Source organism: Rhipicephalus sanguineus, chromosome 1, assembly GCF_013339695.2.
Source record: "Rhipicephalus sanguineus isolate Rsan-2018 chromosome 1, BIME_Rsan_1.4, whole genome shotgun sequence".
NCBI lineage: Eukaryota > Metazoa > Arthropoda > Arachnida > Ixodida > Ixodidae > Rhipicephalus > Rhipicephalus sanguineus.
The window spans coordinates 130,313,266-130,334,196 of NC_051176.1; the positions used below are offsets into that span (position 1 = coordinate 130,313,266).

The 20,931-nt window shown below is 46.8% G+C and overlaps 1 protein-coding gene across 1 annotated transcript in view; it reads left to right on the forward strand.

Annotated features, from left to right (window-relative positions):
• Positions 1–20,931, forward strand: part of LOC119397961 (cytochrome P450 4V2) — a 98,559-nt gene that overhangs the window by 69,843 nt on the left and 7,785 nt on the right. The window contains exons 4-8 of the mRNA XM_037665257.2: positions 5,793–5,980; positions 7,560–7,629; positions 8,850–8,976; positions 12,254–12,427; positions 18,699–18,872. Of these exons, the coding sequence (XP_037521185.1) occupies positions 5,793–5,980; positions 7,560–7,629; positions 8,850–8,976; positions 12,254–12,427; positions 18,699–18,872 (733 nt within the window). The remainder of the gene's footprint in view (positions 1–5,792; positions 5,981–7,559; positions 7,630–8,849; positions 8,977–12,253; positions 12,428–18,698; positions 18,873–20,931) is intronic.

Sequence of the window (20,931 nt, forward strand, 5' to 3'; positions counted from 1 at the left end):
GGGTCCTGGGATGATTTCTATCATGACATGCTCGATTTTGCTCGAAGCCATGTTAAGGTCGTGGACGACGTGGGTCAGCTTGTTGCTTATTAGCGCGCCAACACCTCTTCCTTCTTTGTTCTTCACGACAGAGCGGTAACAGGGTAGCGTGACGTTATCGGTTAGTGTTTCTTGTAAGATTATGACGTGCGGTTTCTCCGAATGTGAACGAATAAATTGCTGCAGAGGGGCCCTCTTGTGAAGGAACCCCCTGCAGTTCCATTGCCACATTGTGAATGCACTAGTTTGTGCGGCCATCGTGTTGCTGTTGCGATTGCGTCGTTGAATTATCCGTCGCCGGAAGTGGCAGCGCTCTCGGACCCATGACGGGTGCAACGACGTTTTCCAAAAACGACTCTATCTTGCAAAACCTCTGATTGTATCCTTCCTCCGTGGCAAGCATGCTACCCTGGATGCGCGAGACCGTCTCGCTTAGCTGTTTTATGCTCTCGCTGAGTGAAGACAGCATTTCGCGAATCTCCGACCTAGCTCTACCCGAGGCCTTATCCTGCTCGCTAACTATGGCCCTCTTTTTGGCAGGCCTCTCGCATTCTTCGACTACGGGCACCTCCGTTGACTGAATCGATTCCCTGACGACCTCGACCGGCTGTTGGCCTCCTCCACTCCTAATCTCAGATATCTCAGCCATAAGTCTAGCTATCGTGTCTCTCATCTCCTTATTTTCGCGTTCGAGTTGCGCTAGCCTCTCATTATCCCTGTCACACTCTGGCGGTGAACCCCGCGTTACCTTTTCCGCTGCACCTTGACGGACTCGGTCGGCCCATGATGGCTGGCCCCCGTGTTGGCGATCCCTGGAGCGCGACCTCCTCGTCTCGAACCGCACCTCTCCTTCTCGGCGCCGGGAACCGGAGCGCCCCCTAGACCGGGATCTGGACCTGGCTGTGTTGCGGGAGATCCCTCTGGAACGAGAGCGTCCCCTGGACCAGGATCTGTATCCGGCTTTGGTGCGGGAACGTCCCCTAGAGTGGGAGCGCCCTTTAGAGCTAGAGCGCCCCTTGCATTCTTGTGTGAGTGGGCTCCAGGCCATGTCATCACCGTCCTTGCTTCCAGAAGCTTCTGCCGCCTTCTCCCATCTCCTTCTTCTCACAACGTAGGGAATCTGGTACCGTTGCCTGCAGATCTTGTCTGCCGTTATGTGCGGACCTCCGCACAACTTGCATTTTGGCGTGCATTGATGGTGATCGTCCGTGTTAGAAGATCCACAACCCCTGCACACCACGTCGTTGGGGCTCGGGCAAACGTCGGCTCGGTGACCAAGCTTGCCACACGCATAGCAATTGTCCACCTGCTTGCGATACAGAAAGCACCGCACTAACACTGGGCCGTAACGCACAAAGTTTGGCACTTTGAAACCGTCGAAAAGCACAATGACCGTCCCTGTATTCTTGATTCTCTTCGCCCCTAACGCCAAGGGGTTCCTTGCGTTGACGATGTTTCTTTCCAGGTCCAGCGGGCCGTCGCTCAGCGTAATGCCTCTGATTACCCCTTTGCACGTAGAATGCGGGGCAGCCTCATAGGCGCTGACTTCGTGGATTTTACTCGCCACCTCGATCGTCTTGATCCTAGTATACCTCGACGCGTTCTCCCTGTCTGGTGTGCTAACCACCACAATATTCTGCTGCAAATTTGGACAGATGACGTCGCTGTTAGCCTTGGCTTCGTCGATTTATTTAACTTTATTTAACTTTATTTAAGATCCGGCGAATGGAAGGCCCGGGCCTGGGGCCTGCATATGCGTGCGCGTGCACGTTTGTGTGTACACTTGGACGTAGGTTGTGCGTGCACGCCCATACAACTAGGAGTCATTTTTCTCACCGACTATGCACTCGACCTAGGCGCTGTGTGTGAAAGCGATCGCAAGGGACGCATAAATGCTTATCGCAACCTCTGTTCTTTTGTTTTCAGACGTGTCGTAAGGGTCAAGGTGGCGCTTTGGTGTGTGACCTATTACGCGACACCGGGAGCGGGGAGTAATTATCCGCAAGTGGTACAAATGGCAGGCTCCCCGCGGGTCACGGCAAATTAAACGAAAAGCAATAGAATGGAGCGATAATAGAAACGAGATACCCACTACGCATCTGTAAGGCATTACACGCACCTACGTAGCTGCACACATTGTTGATGCCTTGGCTGAAGATGATGGTGACGATGAATTATTGCTGATCTTTGCGCTATGGCTGGGAAGCTTTACGCCACTCACTCGTTACGCATTTCACGTGGTGTAACGCCTGCTGCGTCAGAACTATTGCGTCTGGCAGCGCCAATTCTCACCCTACATAACATTTGTATAGGGTCTTCTCCTAATGCGGTTTCACGCACTGACATGGCTCTATGGAAAATCACTTAACTGCCAAGCGGAATTCCTGGGTTCGATTCTGGCTCGAATCGTGATCTTTATCTGATTTATATTAAGGTCACGTGGGGTTTTGTACCGCACGCCGCGTTTTCAAGGCCAGCGTCTGATGAGGCACTTAATAAGGCTTTCGCCTTAAAAACGCAGCATTGCGGATGCAAAGAATGGTAACAAATAGTTGCATGCGCCTTGCTATGCTTTAATTACGCATATATTGCAATCGGAACAAGTGGAGCAATGTAGTAACGTAGTCTTCCTTTCTCAATGGGATGGTATATAGGAAGGAACACATAAGTTAATGCTAAAAAAATGATTATTGCGGTAGAAAATAAAAGCCTAGCTTCTCCTTCGAGCTTGTAGATGAAGCATTAGTGGCTGTACGTCAGCTTGACGTCACGCTTGTGTATTAGATCACGTATAGTCAGTTATGGTTCAGAAAGTTTGCCCTAAACTTGCTGCGTTGAGTATTTGATTCGTTTTGAACGCTATGTAGTTTTTCTTCAGGAGTAATAATTATGTGCATTGGTGTGGAGGGAATCAAAGACTATGACATTGTGGTGAGGGATCTTCAACCAGACGTCGCTATCTAGACTTTTTTTCTTTCTTTTGTGGCTTATCAAACCACCTCTGACGATAAGAGCTGCGCTCGTTTTAGTCAGTTCTTTCTTGGTGTCTCGTCCTGCTGCGCAGTTTTTTCTTAAGGTGCAATATATATTGTTATTTAGGAATAGAAGTTTAATGATTCCTTTCAAATTAACATTTCTAATGGTGTTCCTTCAAAGATATGGAACGACCATTTTGAAATAGACGTTGATCATAGTTCGAGAATGTGTGTTTCATTTTCGATGGAGGCGAAAATGTTTGAGGCTCGTGTACTTAGATTTAGGTGCACGTGAAAGAACCCCAGGTGGTCGGAATTTCCGGAGCCCTCCACTACGGCGTCCCTCATAATCATATCGTGGTTTTGGGACGTTAAACTCCAGATATTATTATAGAATGCGTGTTTATTATGCAAACCGCATCGCTATGAAACCATGCTTTGAAGTCGCACAGATCACCTGTTGGCACAGGATCCAAGTTTACCACTATGTTTCACCTTTATATCCTCGATGATGAAGCATTATTATTTAGTTACGCATGTTCATACGTCGGCAAAAAATGTGGAGCCCACTCAGACTCACTCACGAAATATATTTTGCCCGTAGGGCTCACTCTGACTCAGACTCACTAAAATTTTACACAACCGGAATCGCTCAGACTCAATGTCGCCAAAATATTACTGACCCGGACTCACTCAGACTCACGGCTCGATCTGAGTCTGAGTAAGTCTGAATTAGTGGACTCATGAGTGAATTTGCCGACCTATGCACATGTTACGCTAAAAACCACATGTAGAATTCGCAAAAAAAAATGCTTGACATTGACAGGCTGCGTACCTTAAAAATATGTTTATTATTCTGATTTGAAGTTATCTGTTTTTTTTTTCTTATGAACTGAAGCAGTGCACTATACTCACGGAATGAATCGCGTCAATTTAGGTCTCACTTATACACGTAATTTCCTTTCCCCCGCCTCCAGTTGGTGTTACATAAATCGAGTTCTCGATATTACGCTTAAAGTCAAGGCCACCCTTAGAGACAAGGGGCCCCTGTATTCACCTAAACCTCATAAGACTGGATTGTCTGTAAGAGCTAATTCTATTTAATTCGCATGCTGGACAAACTATTACCGGATGAGTCCGGCCAATGGCAAAGAAAAGCTCTGTGAAATTGGTCCCAGATGCAGTGGCGTCAGTTACAAGAGGGGGTGAGGAGGAGCAAGGGTGAACAGTCCTCCCCCTATACGTTCCACGCATGGAGGTATAGCGTTGTTTATAGGAGGAACGGCGAAACACCTCGATCACTGCTGGTATCTATGCTGATTGGAATGCATGTTCGTACTGTATGAAAGTCTTGTGAAGAGGTTGGTTGTACTCCGTAAGTTCCTTAGTTATTTGATTGATGGCACAGATGTGACCCATTAATTATAAAATACCTCTTCTCGAAGCTAGCCTCTTTTCTAGGTTTGACTAAAGACGAGTATTTTCGTGATTCTATTCGTAGTTACATTGGTGAATATTTTGCAGCACACTGAAATCAAATGTACCCCCCCCCCCACACACACGCACGCCCCTTTTACCTTTAATGTGTCCGTAATTTTTCAATTATTCAACATCTGAATTCTTGTACACTAGTATAATGTTCGCATTCTTCGAACTCACTGCTACACTAGAAGTATTGAGGCACTGCGTATAAAGTGTTGTAAGCTTTTCAACTATAATATTACCCGTAAACTTCGATTGAATCGACACTCGTTCCATGGTGTCCCGTCGCTTCTTGCTGTACCATACTCGTGTTTTTTTTTCTTATTTGCTTACTCTTTACTGGCACTATACAACGCACTGATGTACCAAACCGTCCAACAAGCCACACTTATAAGTTTTCATATATTCCCAACGTAAAGCTCCGTCTGGCACAAGCAGAACATGTCCAGCAATATGTACTCTGTATATTCTTTTCTTCATGTTCTTCTTTCTTCCCTCTTCTCTCTTTCTTTTATTCCCTTCAATCCCTTCCCTCCAGTGTAGGGTAACAAACCGGATGCGCATCTGGTTGACCTCCCTGCCTTTCATTCCTTTCTTTCCTCCTTCTCTTTCAACCCAAAGTACGGGCGCTGGTGCATTGTGTGCGCGGAGAGCACCGTTAATCACTGAACGCAATAGACGGCACTCATGCAAGCGGCGCTATAGGTTGGCAGACGGTACTCGCTCAATCGTTTCGTCTGGGAGCTCTTGTGCCACGACGATGAGTCACCGCGAGCCTATCAGTTCAGTATTTACAACATAAATGTGAAAAGAATGCACAAGGACGTGGTACCTGAAATTTTTCAAAGAATCTCTTGTATATAGGCAGCGCTGCAGCTCACCAAGGTGGTAATCTGTGCACGTTGGTAGTCCATTTTATGAACGGTAAAACAACACTGGAGACGATCAGACAACGAAGGAGCACACACATACCGTTCTCGGCTGGGAACAGATGAACGCACGCACACACGGATGTGTGTGCGTGTGTGTTCCTTCGTTGTCTGATCATCTGCAGTGCGCTTTTACCGTTCATAAAAATCGCTGCAGACAAAACCAATTGAATAGCGCGTCGTTTTCTATGTTCATTTTTTTAGTCGCACATTCCCTTCTTAATTCATTATTTCTCTTTCTGCAGTCACCCAGTCTTGCCCGTTATCATGTGCCATAAGAAACTGTTCTTTTTTTTGTTCTTATTACGTTTAGGTCGAGCACGTTCGACGTTAATGAACATACACATTTTTTCCCCCACGCTTTCAGCTCTGGCTCAAAGTGGAAGTCGCGGCGGAAGATGCTAACGCCGGCGTTCCACTTTCGCATACTCGAAGACTTCCTACCAATCATGAACGAGCAAGGGGAGATCTTCGCACAGGCGCTGCAGCACCAGACGCACGGTGCAGTCGACATCACCAAGTTCGTCACTGCCTGCACCCTCGACATCATTTGCGGTACGCTCGCCATGAGAAAGGAATATTTGTGAGAAAAAGGAGGGGAGATTAGAAGAGAAGAGAATGCTGTTTGTGTGCGCGAGAAGAGCGTAGTGAAGACGAATTAAAGTAGCTGACTGGGCTAGTTGTTTATGCATAGCGAAGATAAACAGCGCTAAAAAAAAACACGGCCACGAAAAGCATACGCACGGGACAAGCGCCGACTACCAACACAATTTTATTGACACGAATGCGTCATATAAGTATCTGCGGAAACAGTTACAGAAAAAAAAAAAGAACCGGAAAAAAATGCGCTGACGGGAAACCAGCAAAAACAGCATTAACGATCACAATGCCTGCTGCGCAAACCCTCGCATTCTAAGAAACAGAGCTCCCTGTCAGATAGTGCAACCGACGGTTTGCTTAGACGAGCAAGACGAACACAGTTTTTTATAGGAAAATTGCTGGGCACTTAAAAAAAATTAACAGGGACAAGCTGCCATATACCGCTCGCACTCATTTTAACATACAAGTTCTATATTCGCCAAACTGCGTAACGTTCCAGTGCAGCTATATCATTTGCGCCTGAAGTCGCCACTCTTTGTACAGAATGTGCTCGGATGCCGCTTTATTGAATTTTTCATGGTCTATATCTTTAGTTGTAGTAATTGTACAAACGTTTTTATTGAGGGGATGACCAGAAGGACTGCTAGGGGATCGAGTAAAAAAATTGCTACGCTCATCTGCTAACCAGCCGAGAGTACAAGCCGACTTGTACCCCCGGTTACGAGTCCACGCCTGCAGGCCTTTTTGTTCTTGCACGCCGCCGACTTTGGTCCGGACGGCATAACGATATTTAATGTTCGAAGTAGCTGAGCGTGGCTTCAAGAGGTATTATACGTACGGGCTTGTTGTCTTGGTGGCAGATGGGGGAGCTACAGCAGGTTTGTTTGGTTTACCGCCACATTTTCGTGATATGAGGTGTACCCTAACGAGTCAGAGAACATTCTCGGCACGTGAGGAAATACCGCACATGCGATACGCGCAACGTATTCAATTATTCACGTTTTTACCGGAATCTGTTCTAAATAAGATATTGTACACGGTCTTGAGTATACGGATATGTTGGAGTCGTGTGTGTGCGCATGGTCTTTTTGCACGCGTTGTTTCATTTGCCATGTCATCAGGAGTAGCATTCGAAATTCTCCAGTTTTCGTAACAATTAAGCATCGCTTTCTTTCTCTCTATCACCTTGAGAAATTAGCCGCGTATTCAAACTAATCTCCGACCATACAGCTACTGATTCAATATGAAATCACTTTGTCGAGCCCTTCGACGCGCTCCGCATCAGCCGTGAACGAATTTATTTGGAACCTTCCGCCGTGGTACCCTGCCACATCCGTGTTTCATATTCATGAAGCCGGTCCACCACAAGATAACTTTTGCTCACGGCTTAGTTATCCATTTTGGGCAGGTGCGCTTGCTTTCGCGGTAAACATGCCTCCTGGGCGTGTGCTCGCTGCATCCTCATATTCGGGTAAATATGCGGACTCACTCTTCTCCTAATGCGTCGCTTGACGTGCATGTGACTCTTTCCCAGAGACTGCCATGGGAGTCAAGGTGAATGCGCAGACCAATCCGACTTCTACTTACGTGAGCAACATCTACAGGTGAGATGCCCCCCCCCCCCCCCCCCCCCCCCCCCACGTCTGAGAACTGCCCGTGGTGCAAAACATTGATTTACGGGCTCCCCGCTGCTTTCCAAAAATATGAAAAATGTTTACGTTATGAGCGTGACATGTGACTTCAGTCTTCATCTTTACATCTTTACCGATCATGATCAGCGTGAGTCGCGTCTTCGTCGTTTTAGCTTCAGCTTGGCGAGCTTAAACGGTTCCTTGCAAGCGTAGTGGAGATATTTACAAGCGCTAGCTGGCGGAGAGCCATAGGGAGGGCACTACCGGTTTCGACACGTTGCTTGACTTTCTTTGGGTGAATCGTGGATGCCCGAGTAACAGCGACGTTCAAGACGCGATAACAGTTCAACAGCACCACTCCTCAGAATCATCCAACGATCGAATCAATTAGCCACGAGAATGACGATACGATCAAGAGATATTAATATAATATTACCTTCATGAATTGTTCACTTGTACTGAATTATGGAATTACGGTGCTAAATTAGTATTAATGAGGCGGTTTCTTTTTCGAGGAACATAGGTGCGTCATGTCATAAAGGAATGTCGATTGTTTTGCCACTCCTCTATTTACAACAGGCATGCAAATTTAGAATAAATAGAAGTATTGCTGGATTAATAATTTATCTGAATGCACTCTGGACGTCGTATTTTAGTGAACGCATCCCAGGCCATAATATTTTCCTTTGCGAAATCTAAGCTGGACGTGAAAATAAAGATACGTGTGAAGGTTCCCGCCTACAACACAAATAACTTTTGTTTTTGCTAGCAATGATGGCTGGAGTGCCTCCTTTTGCAAGTCACCTTCATGCCACGTCCGCTTATCGCGTACATGCATATTTACTCAAATGCAAAGAACACCCGTGTGCTTAAATCGAGGTGAACGTTAAAGAACCCCAGGTGGTCGAAATTAATGCGGAGTCCTCCACTACGACGTGCCTCATAAACGTATATACCGTTGTTTCGGCACGTAAAACCTCATCAATTATTAATCAAATGTGGCCGCCGTGGTCGGGGATCGAACACACCTACTCGTGCTTAGCAGCGCAACGCCACAATTGTTAACTAAGCCACCGCGGCCGATGAAGCTAGCAAATATAGCGTCGACTGCTGTCTAGCGGCGAAACAGGGATGTATACACGCCCTAGCTTTCAACTGGCGCCTTTCTTTTCGCATGGCGGCGCCACCTGGAGAGTGGGCAGCAACTTCATCAACCGTGCCGTGCGTCCTTGGCTGTGGCTGGACTCTCTGTACCGGCTGACACGCAACGGACGCCTCTACCACCACGACATCAGCGCCATCCACACATTCACCAAGAAGGTCGGCTTGCTCCCTTTGCTCGGTGTGGCGCACACTCGCTCGGCTGCTTGCCTTGTATAGGGCTCGACCTCATTTTGCGGAGTGACGTATAGCGCCTAATTATCGCGACGGGATCTGGAGCACGCAGGCGAAACAGCCGCTTCAGGTGGTATGCCTCTTTGAGAAAAGCAGAGGCCCGTTCACCCCTACCCCCCCTCCCTGAACTGAAACCAATAGGAACACGGTCAGTTTTATTTTTTCTATGTCTCTCATTTCAGTGCCAACTTTCATGTTTTGAGAGTGTCCATCTCCTTCCTCTTATTCTGATAAGAAAAGATAAATATGCAGGCCCACCAGCGTATATTCAAAATTTCGTGTTGGCTCATAGGAACTTCGCATCCATCAAAGAAATTATTAGGATATGCCCTAAAAGACGAGTTTTCTATATTTTTTGTTGTGCTCCAGGATATATATCTTTAAGATTTTTTGGGGGGACATACATCTTAAAGCTCCAGAAGTTATTTTAGAGCGTTGCCTCACTGAATCTGCAAACGCATATCTCGAGCACGCTCAAGTCGGCCCGCTAAATCTCACTGATGTAATGAACGCAATGAATATTGCGTTCATTACATCAGTGAGATTACATACATTACATTTATATCAGCCAAGGCAGCTTAGTCGGTTGAGCGTCGGGCGCTTACCGTCGCGGTCGCAAGGTCGTGGGTTCGATTGCCAGCGGCGGATCTTTTCCTTGGTTTCTTCTTTCTCACCCGTTGGCGTCCATTTTATCAACGTCATATCCGTAACGGAAGTACTTGGTGGACTCTGGCATAAAACCTTTTGCGTTAAAAAAAAACATTAGCTTGAGCATCCCTACATTCCGGTCTATAGCGCGTATGTCGTGTTCCTTAATTTCATTACTGGATGATTGACGCAAATCGTTGTATAAACGCTCGGATTCACACACTCTTTCTCACGCAATATAATAATGTTATCGAGGTCATAGTGCAGCTTTAGTCTCTTTGACAAGCACCTATTGTGAGCAAAGATTTTGTTCGGATGCAACATGTTGCGCTGACACGGGTACTCGTCGCCCTTATTTATTTCTTTAAGGTAGCGAGCTACAGAAAAAAGTCGCAGCTTCACCGCAAGGGCGAAGCAATTAATGTGACAGCAACAAATTGCAATGTGATACGAAGTAAGGCTAGCAGCCCCTGCAGCGAGCGACACAACCGTGGTGCTGTCTGTCGCTTCAACGCTAACAGCACGTACAAAGGTATGAGCGATCTACTGACCCTTGTCAAGACAGGGCGCGCGCGACAGCATCCGGCTGATCAAAGTACAAGGTTGCTACCGGAGCCACGCATCCCCGTTCCTGGACCTCCTCGTGGGCCTTTCACGCGACACAGGACGGCCGGTGCATTTCATTTCCGCTTGAGCCGCCATCGTCGGCTGCCCTCGCACGCTTTCACTTGCACATAGAACACACGACGCGCGGGGCCATGTTATCACCTCTAGACTTTACACGGAACCTCACGGCGGCGCCGACGCCGACAACAAAGATGCGTCTGGAGTGTCAATAAAATTTTGATATTAACGAAGTATGACTTGTGAAACAGATTGTTCGTTCTTCTGTTTTACCAGACGTTGCACTGAAGAGAAAAAAAAATAGGAGACAGGGTTGAATGCGGCTGGCCAGATGCACTATAAAAAGCTGGTACCGTAATAAAGACAGTTATCTTTGTACGCCAAAAGGACTGTTTTCAACCTATAGGCTTTCCTTTTAATTATAAGTGCAGAACTAAGTTGCACTGTATGAAGAGTGGTGTGTTTAAATCGATCATGGTATTATTCCAAACCAGCTGCTTTCCCCCCTCTTGATTAAGCCAGGACGCATCGATGCGCAAGACTTCATGTCAACAAATAAGTGCTACATGACGGATTCCAGCCAGTATGTTATACGATCGGATGTGCCGTTTGTGTGAAGATGATTAGAATTTTTTCAACAAATGAAGGGCTACCAACATTCAAGAGCGACAATGGTGTGTCTACGCTAGAGAAGAAAAAAAATTTAGTTCCGTTGCTGTTTGAATACGTCAACGACGTGAAATCACAGCTCTTTGCTTACAAATTGTGGTTACAGTGCAAGGGAAGGTACGAGACAGAGACCAATGAAGACTCGTGCCTCGTGTCTTCCCTTTCGCTGTAATCACAATTTGAAATCGAATACCAACTGGCCCGTACTCAGTCTTTGTTTAGGTTTTCTTCCTTTATTCGCGCTCCCTCCCAACATTTTCTTCGAAAGAGTAAATTCACAGCATTATTTATGGCACATTAAAGGGGCCCTGCAAGACTTTTTCAGCATGGTCAGAAAACGCAGCCGATCGGTAGTCGAGGTTTCTGCGAACGCGCGAGTCAAACATTATAGCGCAGCACGCGGCCTGGAATTTACAAGTAATTTCCAAAATCAGGTTCAAATCGTTCCCTCTTCTTTCAACAGATGATGTCATAAACCCAAATGACCGCGCCATATACCCAAATTCATGGCTATTGGGTGATTTGAGCATCGTGAGCTGCATAGTTACCGAGGCAGCCGCGAGAGACCGCCACGTGCCCGCGCGCGTGCTCGCGATCACACTGAAAGCAAGCCGCGCGTTTGAAGGAAAAAAAAGGGAAAAGTGCTCAAGGTCATGACGCGTGCGTGACGTAACTTCTTTATCCCGTGCCATTCCTCCCTGCTTAGCTTCAAGCGCGCTCGTCGGGACGAGAGAAGAGAGAAAACAATTACAGCATGCGACAGTTCTCTGTAACTCCGCTCGTACGGATTCTAAAGATTTTTGCGGGGGTCGATTCGTAAGGCAATAAACTCCTTTAATGAAGCCATTCGATGGTTACTTGATAAATTGTTGCAGGGCCCCTTTGAGAATAATGTTGCACACACACGTGTCGGCGTAGGCGGCGTGGTTATTTACGTCGCAGTTTAAAATACTGCCAATTTCGTACATTTACAGCACGACTCCAAATATTTCATGAAGAAGAAAGGAAAACTAGAACGTTTGTTGCGCAGTATAGAAAACGATGCAGTGCTATAAAACATGGCTGACAAGTAGGACTGCCCCAAAGCACGAGGTAATAAGGGAAGAAATGTGGCTTTTTGATAATAACACGTCTTTAGTGTCGCTGAAGTCTAGGAGCAAACCTCGCGGTCGAAACCAATGCAGTGTCTTATTTTTGTCCGTAAGTGCGGCCAATCGACTATTAACGTGCAACTGTTGCGTTCGCGCCGCATGGCGTGCAGGTGATACGCGAGCGGAAAGACGTCAAGCTGTCCGAGAAGCGGCTCATCACGGACTCCAGCGACGAGCTCAAAAAGCGCCCGATGTTCCTGGACGTCCTACTGGACCACCACATAAGCGAGAACAGCATCTCCGAAGAGGACATCTGCGAAGAGGTGGACACCTTCATGTTCGAGGTACGCTAGACAGAGTTTCCGTGTTTGTGCGTAGAACAACAAGGGGCATTTCATCTAGCGATATCTAGCATTCACTGAAGAACTAATTCGCCTCCTTTCTCAACTGCTCGGTGATAAATGTCTTGTACCTCAGCGAGTCCACCGCAATATAGTTGCAATGCGTAGCGTAAACTCTGCAGAGCTGCCTTTGAGTCGCAGTCGCGACTATATGACAGCGCGAAAGTTAGGAAAGAAGGAGACGAGTCCCTCCGCGTAAACGCTATGTTGATGGCCGGCTGTTGCGCTATGGCCGCCATCCTTGGATAACACTTCCTGCGAGATGGTCCTCGGGCCTATACAAAAGAGTATGGTGTTACCAAATACAGGATATGATTGACATGTGCTGCACTGCTTCACCTGATGCTCAAACTCGCTGTTCCTAAACTGGGTGCGCGTGATCCGCCAAACGGCTATATTAAATGCAACCAGTCTTACTCACATCACATGACCAAGATAAGATGAATACAAAAGGCCAATTCAAAGGTGAAAAGAAAAGTCTGAGCTCTTTTACATTTCATTCACTCCACATGTGTGTAGCCTTTCGGTACACCACCTGGTACACAGGCACAAAAACAGTGCATGCAGTATACATCCAACAGGGGAAAATAAGCAAGCGAAAAACTTTCTGATTATCGAAGCGAACCACAGGCCGGACGCTATATATAGCGAGTTGAGCGGCCGGTATCGAAGCCAAGCGCGGAGATAACATAAGGATTCTATCCAATGCTCTCTTCCTTTTTTTCTTTTTTTCGTTTCGTCTGAGGTCCGAGTGGTGCTCGATCTACCAACGTTTTCATTGGCATTGGCCGAATGTGCACAATGTCGTTGTTAAGTACACTACTCCTGGGGAAACTACGAGTGCATGCACGCCAGTAAGATCTATTTGCTACAAGTTTTTAAAGCCCACCTAGACGTTTCCCTGTGGTCTAAAGAATACCATCTAATCATCATTCATACGGGCGACCTGGTTTTCTTTTACCTTCCATTTTTCCTATAGCATCCATTTTCGCTCCATTTAAACGGCAGCCCGCATGACATGCCTACAGCATGACAGTTTCAGTTGGATTCGCTCGCTGGATTTCAAGCAAGACGGACGTGCCGACCGCGATGTCCTGGATTACTCCTCGTACCTCTCGCTGACCGGCGCCCCGTGACGGACTCCTCGCCCGCTATGCCGTGCGCCGCTCATCGACGGGGCCTTCGCCGCTTCGCCGATGTTGTGCACCGTGCCTCTAGCTGTGTTTCGCAGACCCGTCCCTGAACTCCCGTGACCGCTTCCCTATCTTTCCTGTCCTCTTTTCTCTTCGTTGGATGGATGTGCTCCTATCACTTTTCTCTCTATTTTCCTACTTTTCTTTTATTCCCTCCTTACCCCCACCCCTACAAGGCACTGCGCCGTGTCGCCTATAGGCAGACAGAAATTAGGTGCCTCTTTCTTTTCCCTAATAACCACTGAAGAAGTTTCAGTTGCAGTGCTTCGAAAGAACGTTAGGGAACGATATCTCGTATGGCCTATATATTTTCCCGTTTTGCGGTCCATCGTTTTCTCCAGACTACGCAAGCGCCATAGCTCAAAAGATATCTTTTTTATTTCACACTTCCGTATACGGTCCAGGATGGTTTATAATAAAGAAATATACTTGAGCGAAATGAGAGAGAGAGAGAGCGAGGTACGTTATTTAAGACAAACACGCACGATCTAAGGAATCTTGAAATTATGGAAGCTCTGCTTTCGCCGGCAAAATAGCAATTAAATAATTCAAGACGCTTTTTTTTTATTGCGACGTAGACGTCCTTTAGGCACAATATCTTGAACGATCAGTGCATTTTGTGCAAGTGTAGTATTTTGTGCTAGTTTGTACAGCATTTGCTTATGGTAGGCTTTTCAGTTTTTCTTCGTGATTTATGCAATAGTAAGGCGTTTTATGTGAATGCAGACACAAACGCGAGAGTGGTTGTCCTGCAAGTAATTAGCTCAATAGCGTCGATGTACGGTAGGCACCAAAAATGCCCGAAAACTGTATTTGGTCCATGGCTGCCGGCAAGCAGGCAAGATAGCGAAAAAGTACCTACGCAGTGTGTCGAATCATTAAGGCGATAACGGCTAATTTTGAATGGACAATCTCACTCTATGGCAGTGACCACTCCACTTATTCAGTCCACTAGGATTTGTTAGAACATGGAGATGCAACGATGTGCGGGAGCGGTACTTCTCGCAAGTAATGCCACTTTCCACTGGTAGATCTGGAGCGGCCGCCAAAATCCTGGAGTTAGCGATCGGATTGCATCAAGCCGAATCTGCCAGTGGAACACGGGAATGCTCCGCGTGAGATAAAACCGAAAGTTATTTATGCCCACGTCACGTACACCGATTCCGTAAACTATTTCTACTTCCACTCTGTATCCTTCCATGGCAGCGCAGCCATTTTGCGAAGCTGGAGCCTCGCACAATGGCGGAGGGCACGTATGCTGCCCGTCCTATTTCCTCCCGAATGAGCGACTTGGCGGCGGAGCAAGTGACAGCGAATCGGCGCGGAACGAGGTGCTCTGAAACGACCAGTGAAACGCACGAACCCGCTCCAGATCGGCCAGTGAAAGACGTCATAACACGTAATCTTGAGTTTAGATATAAATCCCGATTAAGGTCTTGTTGCATGAGCTGCTTTCTTATCCCTGTCATGCAATTGGACTTCCTTCTGTTGCCATGCGATTGTGAAGCTTTATAAAATCAAACTAGTAATTAACGTTTTAACACGTAAGCAACTGTGGATAGGTCTCAAGCAATAGGCCTATGTGTGTGTTACGAAAAACAGTCGTTGCAGAAAGAAAGTAGGTCACTACAGTTGCCACAAGTAACCATATTATACAGCTGGTGCAACAAGTAACCACAACATACAATCGGAGCAGGAAGAAAAAAGCCCTCTTCAATTGCCGCGACAAGTAAACGTAACATAAGTTAGAGTTAACTAGGTGATGCCTACTGAGTCCTGACGGCTCGAGTTGGCTAACTTATGACCAATATCGGCTAGTGTTTGATAAACGATGACTGATGCTGGCTAGTTGCGACTAACTAATGGCTAAGGCATTGTGACTATTGTCGGCTAGTGTTGACTAATTGATGGCTGATCTCAGCCAGTTTTGGCTAAACTATGGCTAATGTCCGGAAGTCTTGGCTAAATGAGGGTTGATGCCGCCTAGTGTTGCCATGTGCTGCTCAAGTGACGCAATTACAAATGATGCTTACGCACCGTCTCACAATTCCCCAGTAGAGAGTTTCTGCTGCACTTTTTTTTTTTGCATGACGTCTTATTACTGTAACCGAAAGTATCTCTAACCTCACACCCCTCTCTCTCTTCCCGTACAGCCAATGATAAACTTTCGCTTCTGGTGTGCGAGTTATGAATGTCGTGTACTCATTAATGTCACTTAATTTTGCTCATGTAAATATTACAGGAAAGAAGACTTTATTTATTTGTATGGGCGTTTTCGTTTTACCTTCTAGTGATGATTTTTGCGTAATTTTTGTTGCTGCGACCATCGTTCTGACTTCTCACTGTTTTGTATAGGTCTTAGTGGTTTGTCGTACGCCTTAGTTGTGCTTTTCTTTGCCTCTCTCAATTATTACGCTATCTCAATGACTTCCTGGACGGCAGGTAGGCGTCTCATCCAATTTGCCGACTCTCGTGGTGCCCTTGGCACACTCACTGGAAAAGAGGCCGACAGCCCTATTCTATGCAGTATCATAGAATCCACCGACAAAATTCTCTCACGTGGGGTGTCCCTAGCTGCCCAGTGGATACCTTCGCACGTGGGCATTGCTGGAAATGAAGAGGCCGATCGCCTCGCTTCGTCTTGTAATCATGATGACTGTGACTGGCCGGAAATTTCGTCTATGATGGAAACGCTCGTCTGCTTATACGCCGCCACCTCCTAAAGCAGCACCCAGACCAGCTTGTCACGAACGGATAGTTCCCTCCCCGTGTTCGTGGTCGTGGCTTGCCTCGTCGTTCCAGAGCACTGTTATATAAACTAAGAGTCGGCTCAGTATTGGTGCGCGAACGCTTATACCGTCAAGGGCGTAAGAACAGTCCGTTGTGTGCAGCTTGTGGCTGCTGTGAAACACTTACTGAGCGTCTTATATTACACTGTCCCGCGTTTGTTACGCAGCGGGCTTTGCTGATTAATGAATATAAATTCATCTGATTAAGTGTGCAACCATTGACGATTACCTCTTTCCGAGAAGTTGTGTATCTCGACGCGACCAGGCCCATCGAGCTTTGCTGACCTTCATGGACCAAACGAATCTGGCCACCCGTTTATAAGCGTTTCTTTGTGTGTGTGTGTGTGTGTGTGTGTGTGTGTGGTGTGTGTGTGTGTGTGGTGTGTGTGTGTGTGTGTGTGTGTGTGTGTGTGTGTGTGTGTGTTGTGTGTGTGTGTGTGTGTGTGTGTGGTGTGTGTGGTGTGTGTGTGTGTGTGTGTGTGTGTGTGTGTGTGTGGTGTGTGTGTGTGTGTGTGTGTGTGTGTGTGTGTTGTGTGTGTGTGGTGTGTGTGTGTGTGTGTGTGTGTGTGTGTGTGTGTGTGTGTGTGTGTGTGTGTGTGTTTACCTATTTTTGTCCAAGTCATCGTGAATTTTTCTTTCCTATCTTCTTTCCTCTTTCTCTCCTCCTGTCTTCCTTCCCTCCTCCCGAAAGAGGAGGCAGGCGTTGTGCCCCTCTAGGTGGCAGTTGCCAGCTTGCTCTCTCCCTCTTTTTTCTGTGTCCTTTTGTGCATCTATGTATGCAATAAATCAAATAAATAAATAAATAAATACAGCCTCTTGGTTGCATTTTCCTTTCTCCCTTTGTGACTTGAATGACTATACACATTGGTAACAGCAAAAATAAGACGTCAATGATGTTATTTTGTAGGACTCTCATGCAATACTTTCTACTCGAGCAACGACTATTTGTATTCGAGGAACGTTTTCTGTTGAACACATTGATGAGGGTCAATTTCTCGGAATGTGCACAACACTCCAATTTTGGGGCCATTTTTCGCACCTTTAAACCACCTACAATTCATGCACCGATATTTTTTCTTTCTGTTGCCTTTATTAAGAGCACCTTTATGGAGCAAGGAAAGCTTTCTTACCGGTTATTTCTATTGCTCGCGCGTTATGTTAAGTCACGACGGTGTTTTTTTCCTCGTAAGTTAAGTTACATATTGCTTCATATTCCCCTACCGTAGAGGACTAACTGCCATGCCAAAGCATCCCTTCTATTTTCCTTGTGTTAAAAGATTATATTATGGGGTGTTGCGACCTTGACGTCAGCGTCATGTACGCATTAGGCAAGAAGGTCGGCATGTTCATTCGTGCGTTCTGGTGCATGATCGCTCGCCAGCTGCCTTGTATCGTGCTCGACTACTTTTCCAGAGTGACGTGCCGGTGCCAAAATCTGGCAGCAAGAGATGTCGTAGTGATCACTCAAGATTCACTTGGACCGGCCACCGTTGTGGCTTAGCGGCTACGGTGTTGCGCTGCTAAGAACGAGCGTACGGGTTAAATTGCCGTCTACGGCCGCTACATTTCAATGGGCAAAAATGCAAAAAATAATCCTGCACTTGTATTTGGGTGCACGTTAAAAAACTGCAGGTGGTCAAAATTGATCCGGAGTCATTGACTATATGCCGTGGCTCACTATCATATCGTGGTTTTGGCGCGTAGTACCCCGGTATTTATTCGATCTTTAAGATTAGCTTTGAGTACCTGTGTGTCTATAACGTGCCCCTAAAACTCGGTTTGCGCACATTTTTGCATTTCACCTCCATCGAACTGTGGACGCCACAGACAGGAATTGAACCTGTGAGCGATAGGCATTGGGGCGAGGCGGGAGGGTTAAAAGCCTTACCGTTATCTTTTCTTGCGTTGCTGTATTGTCCCCCACCTGCTTTTCCTTCCCAGCTCTCCCCCACCTCCTGCTGCCGTCGCGGCCTGAGACGGCCATTATTCGCTTGCGCTGTATAAGCCGTAAGCGACTGTCCACGTCTCAAACGTACGAAAATCCTCCTTTTTTTGGCTGTCACGAATGCCGCCGTGCTGCAAATAAATTGAGATCAGTGTCGCGCTCAAATAAAACTTCATTATCCAATGCAATATCGTAAGCTTCGTATTTGACAAAGCGTGATGTGCTGAAAGTGCGAAAAGTTTGTCCCGACTCCCAGAGAGTTGCCGTTCAATGCCGTGTACACGCAGGGACACGACACGACGTCAGCGGCCATATCTTGGTGCATCTACTTGCTCGGCCAGAGTCCCGGAGCACAGAAGAAGGTGCAGGACGAGATGGACCTTATATTCGCCACTGACCGAGACCGCTACGCAACAGTAGCCGATCTCAAGGAGATGAAGTTCCTAGAGTGCTGCATCAAGGTACTCTGCTGCACCCAGGTGCTTCCAGTCTCCCTCGAAACGCGCAGAACTGAGCTGAGACGAGACGGTATCTCACATGGTTCTCTCTTTTTTCGTTTAAATCGCAGACTCGATCGGCGCGCGCAAGAAGAAACTTCAGTGTACGCTCGCTACAGAAACGCTTTGTAAAAAACATGGCAATTCACTTCAGGGGGGATAAGAGTCGAGGAAGAAACGTATGCGTTCACACACACACACACACACACACACACACACACACACACACACACACACACACACACACACACACACACACACACACACACACACACACACACACACACACACACACACACACACACACACACACACACACACACACACACACACACACACACACACACACACACACACACGCACGCTTTGCATCTACTTTGATGCGCACATACACAGTCCGTAGTAATTGTACAGGTACACGAATGCACATATATACAGCGCACACTCATTACAGACTCGCGCACATGCATGAATGCACTCAGTGCACACGCACACACACATACACGCAACACGCGCACGCACGCACGAAGCACGTGCTCACACAGAGACGCTCACGCGTGCATACAACATAGACGCACACACACAGCACGTAATGCGTATACACATGCATACAACCACACATACTCAAGCAAACACAGTAGACGTCAAATACAAACACATGCACATTCAGACACGCGCGTCCTTACACAGTATGCAGACACACATACATTCGGACACACGCACGTAAAACAGCCCGCACTCATACACAGACACAACACGCAGACATACGTGTGTGCGTCTTTATGGAAGACCTACGTTCGTCTTAAATTAGTCTACTATACTTCTAGTACAGTTGACCCACACCCAACTAATGAAATTTAGACTCTCTTGTTCGTTCACAACCGAGCAGCCCGATTTATTCTTCACTGTTACATACAAAAGTAGCATCGCGCGTGCGGTTAAAAGTGCAACTTCGCCACCCATGGCTTCACGCTGCATATGTGCCCACCACTGCCTTTCTCACGAGCTTTTTTTTTCGTTATACATGTCCAGATCCACAGATTATAACACAAGCGCACAACACTTCACGCCGTAGTCATCTGTATGTGTACGCGCCATTTACACGTACGACATCGTAACAACCATCGTTTGTTAAAGCCAGTGACTGGAATGCCTTATGAACCAATACCGTTGTTATGATTGATGCTTCTTGTTTCAGGAAGCCAATTAAAATCATCACTTAAATCCTTCATACTAAACGTAGCAGGGTCTCTTATGCATTCGCCTAAGACGATTTGAAGGCGAAAGACATTTTATGTGGCTATGCTCGAACAAGGTTCAGAAACCTTGTCGGGCAAACGGGGCGGTGCGCTAATGACCGTATGCGCGAGCATTCGAACAAGGTTCAGAAACAAGCTACAGATAGTCAGTTATCTCTTCACTGTAACAGTTGCGGTTGCCATCCATCTTTTAACGATACCACTTTCTTGTCAAAATACCATGACGAGCGCGCGCGCGCCTCATTTCAGAAGCTTATCACATCTACAATAGCGGCGAGGCATGTGTAAGCCTCCCCTCGATTTCCCTCCTTCCGAAGGAGATCGAATTCATGTCTCGTTGATCGCCTTACTGCCTCTGCGCAGGCTGAGTTTTCTGTATTTTCATTACGTTAGTGGTGAAGTATATTTATGCTGACTGAAGGAATAAAGCACATTTGGTTGTTAGTCAGCGCCGTGGTCTCGTGTCCTTTCTTGTCCCGTCTTTTTAGCGCTGCTTTTCACCCGTAGTCATGGGATCGTCTTCTTTCTTCTTTATCGTCTCGGTTTCGCGCTTTCTCAAAGATGAAGCGAGAGTCACGCGAACGCCGGTTTATTTTTTATTATTTTTTTAAATCACGCGAACGCCGCAAAGACAAGTGAACGCGCAGCCCGCGCGTCTCGTTGGTCATGGGACTTTAGGTCGAGTCACGCGAACGTCGGTCTTTTATTCTTTTTAATTACGCGAATGCCGCAGTGAAGAATTGAACGTGCAGCTCTAGGTTTTT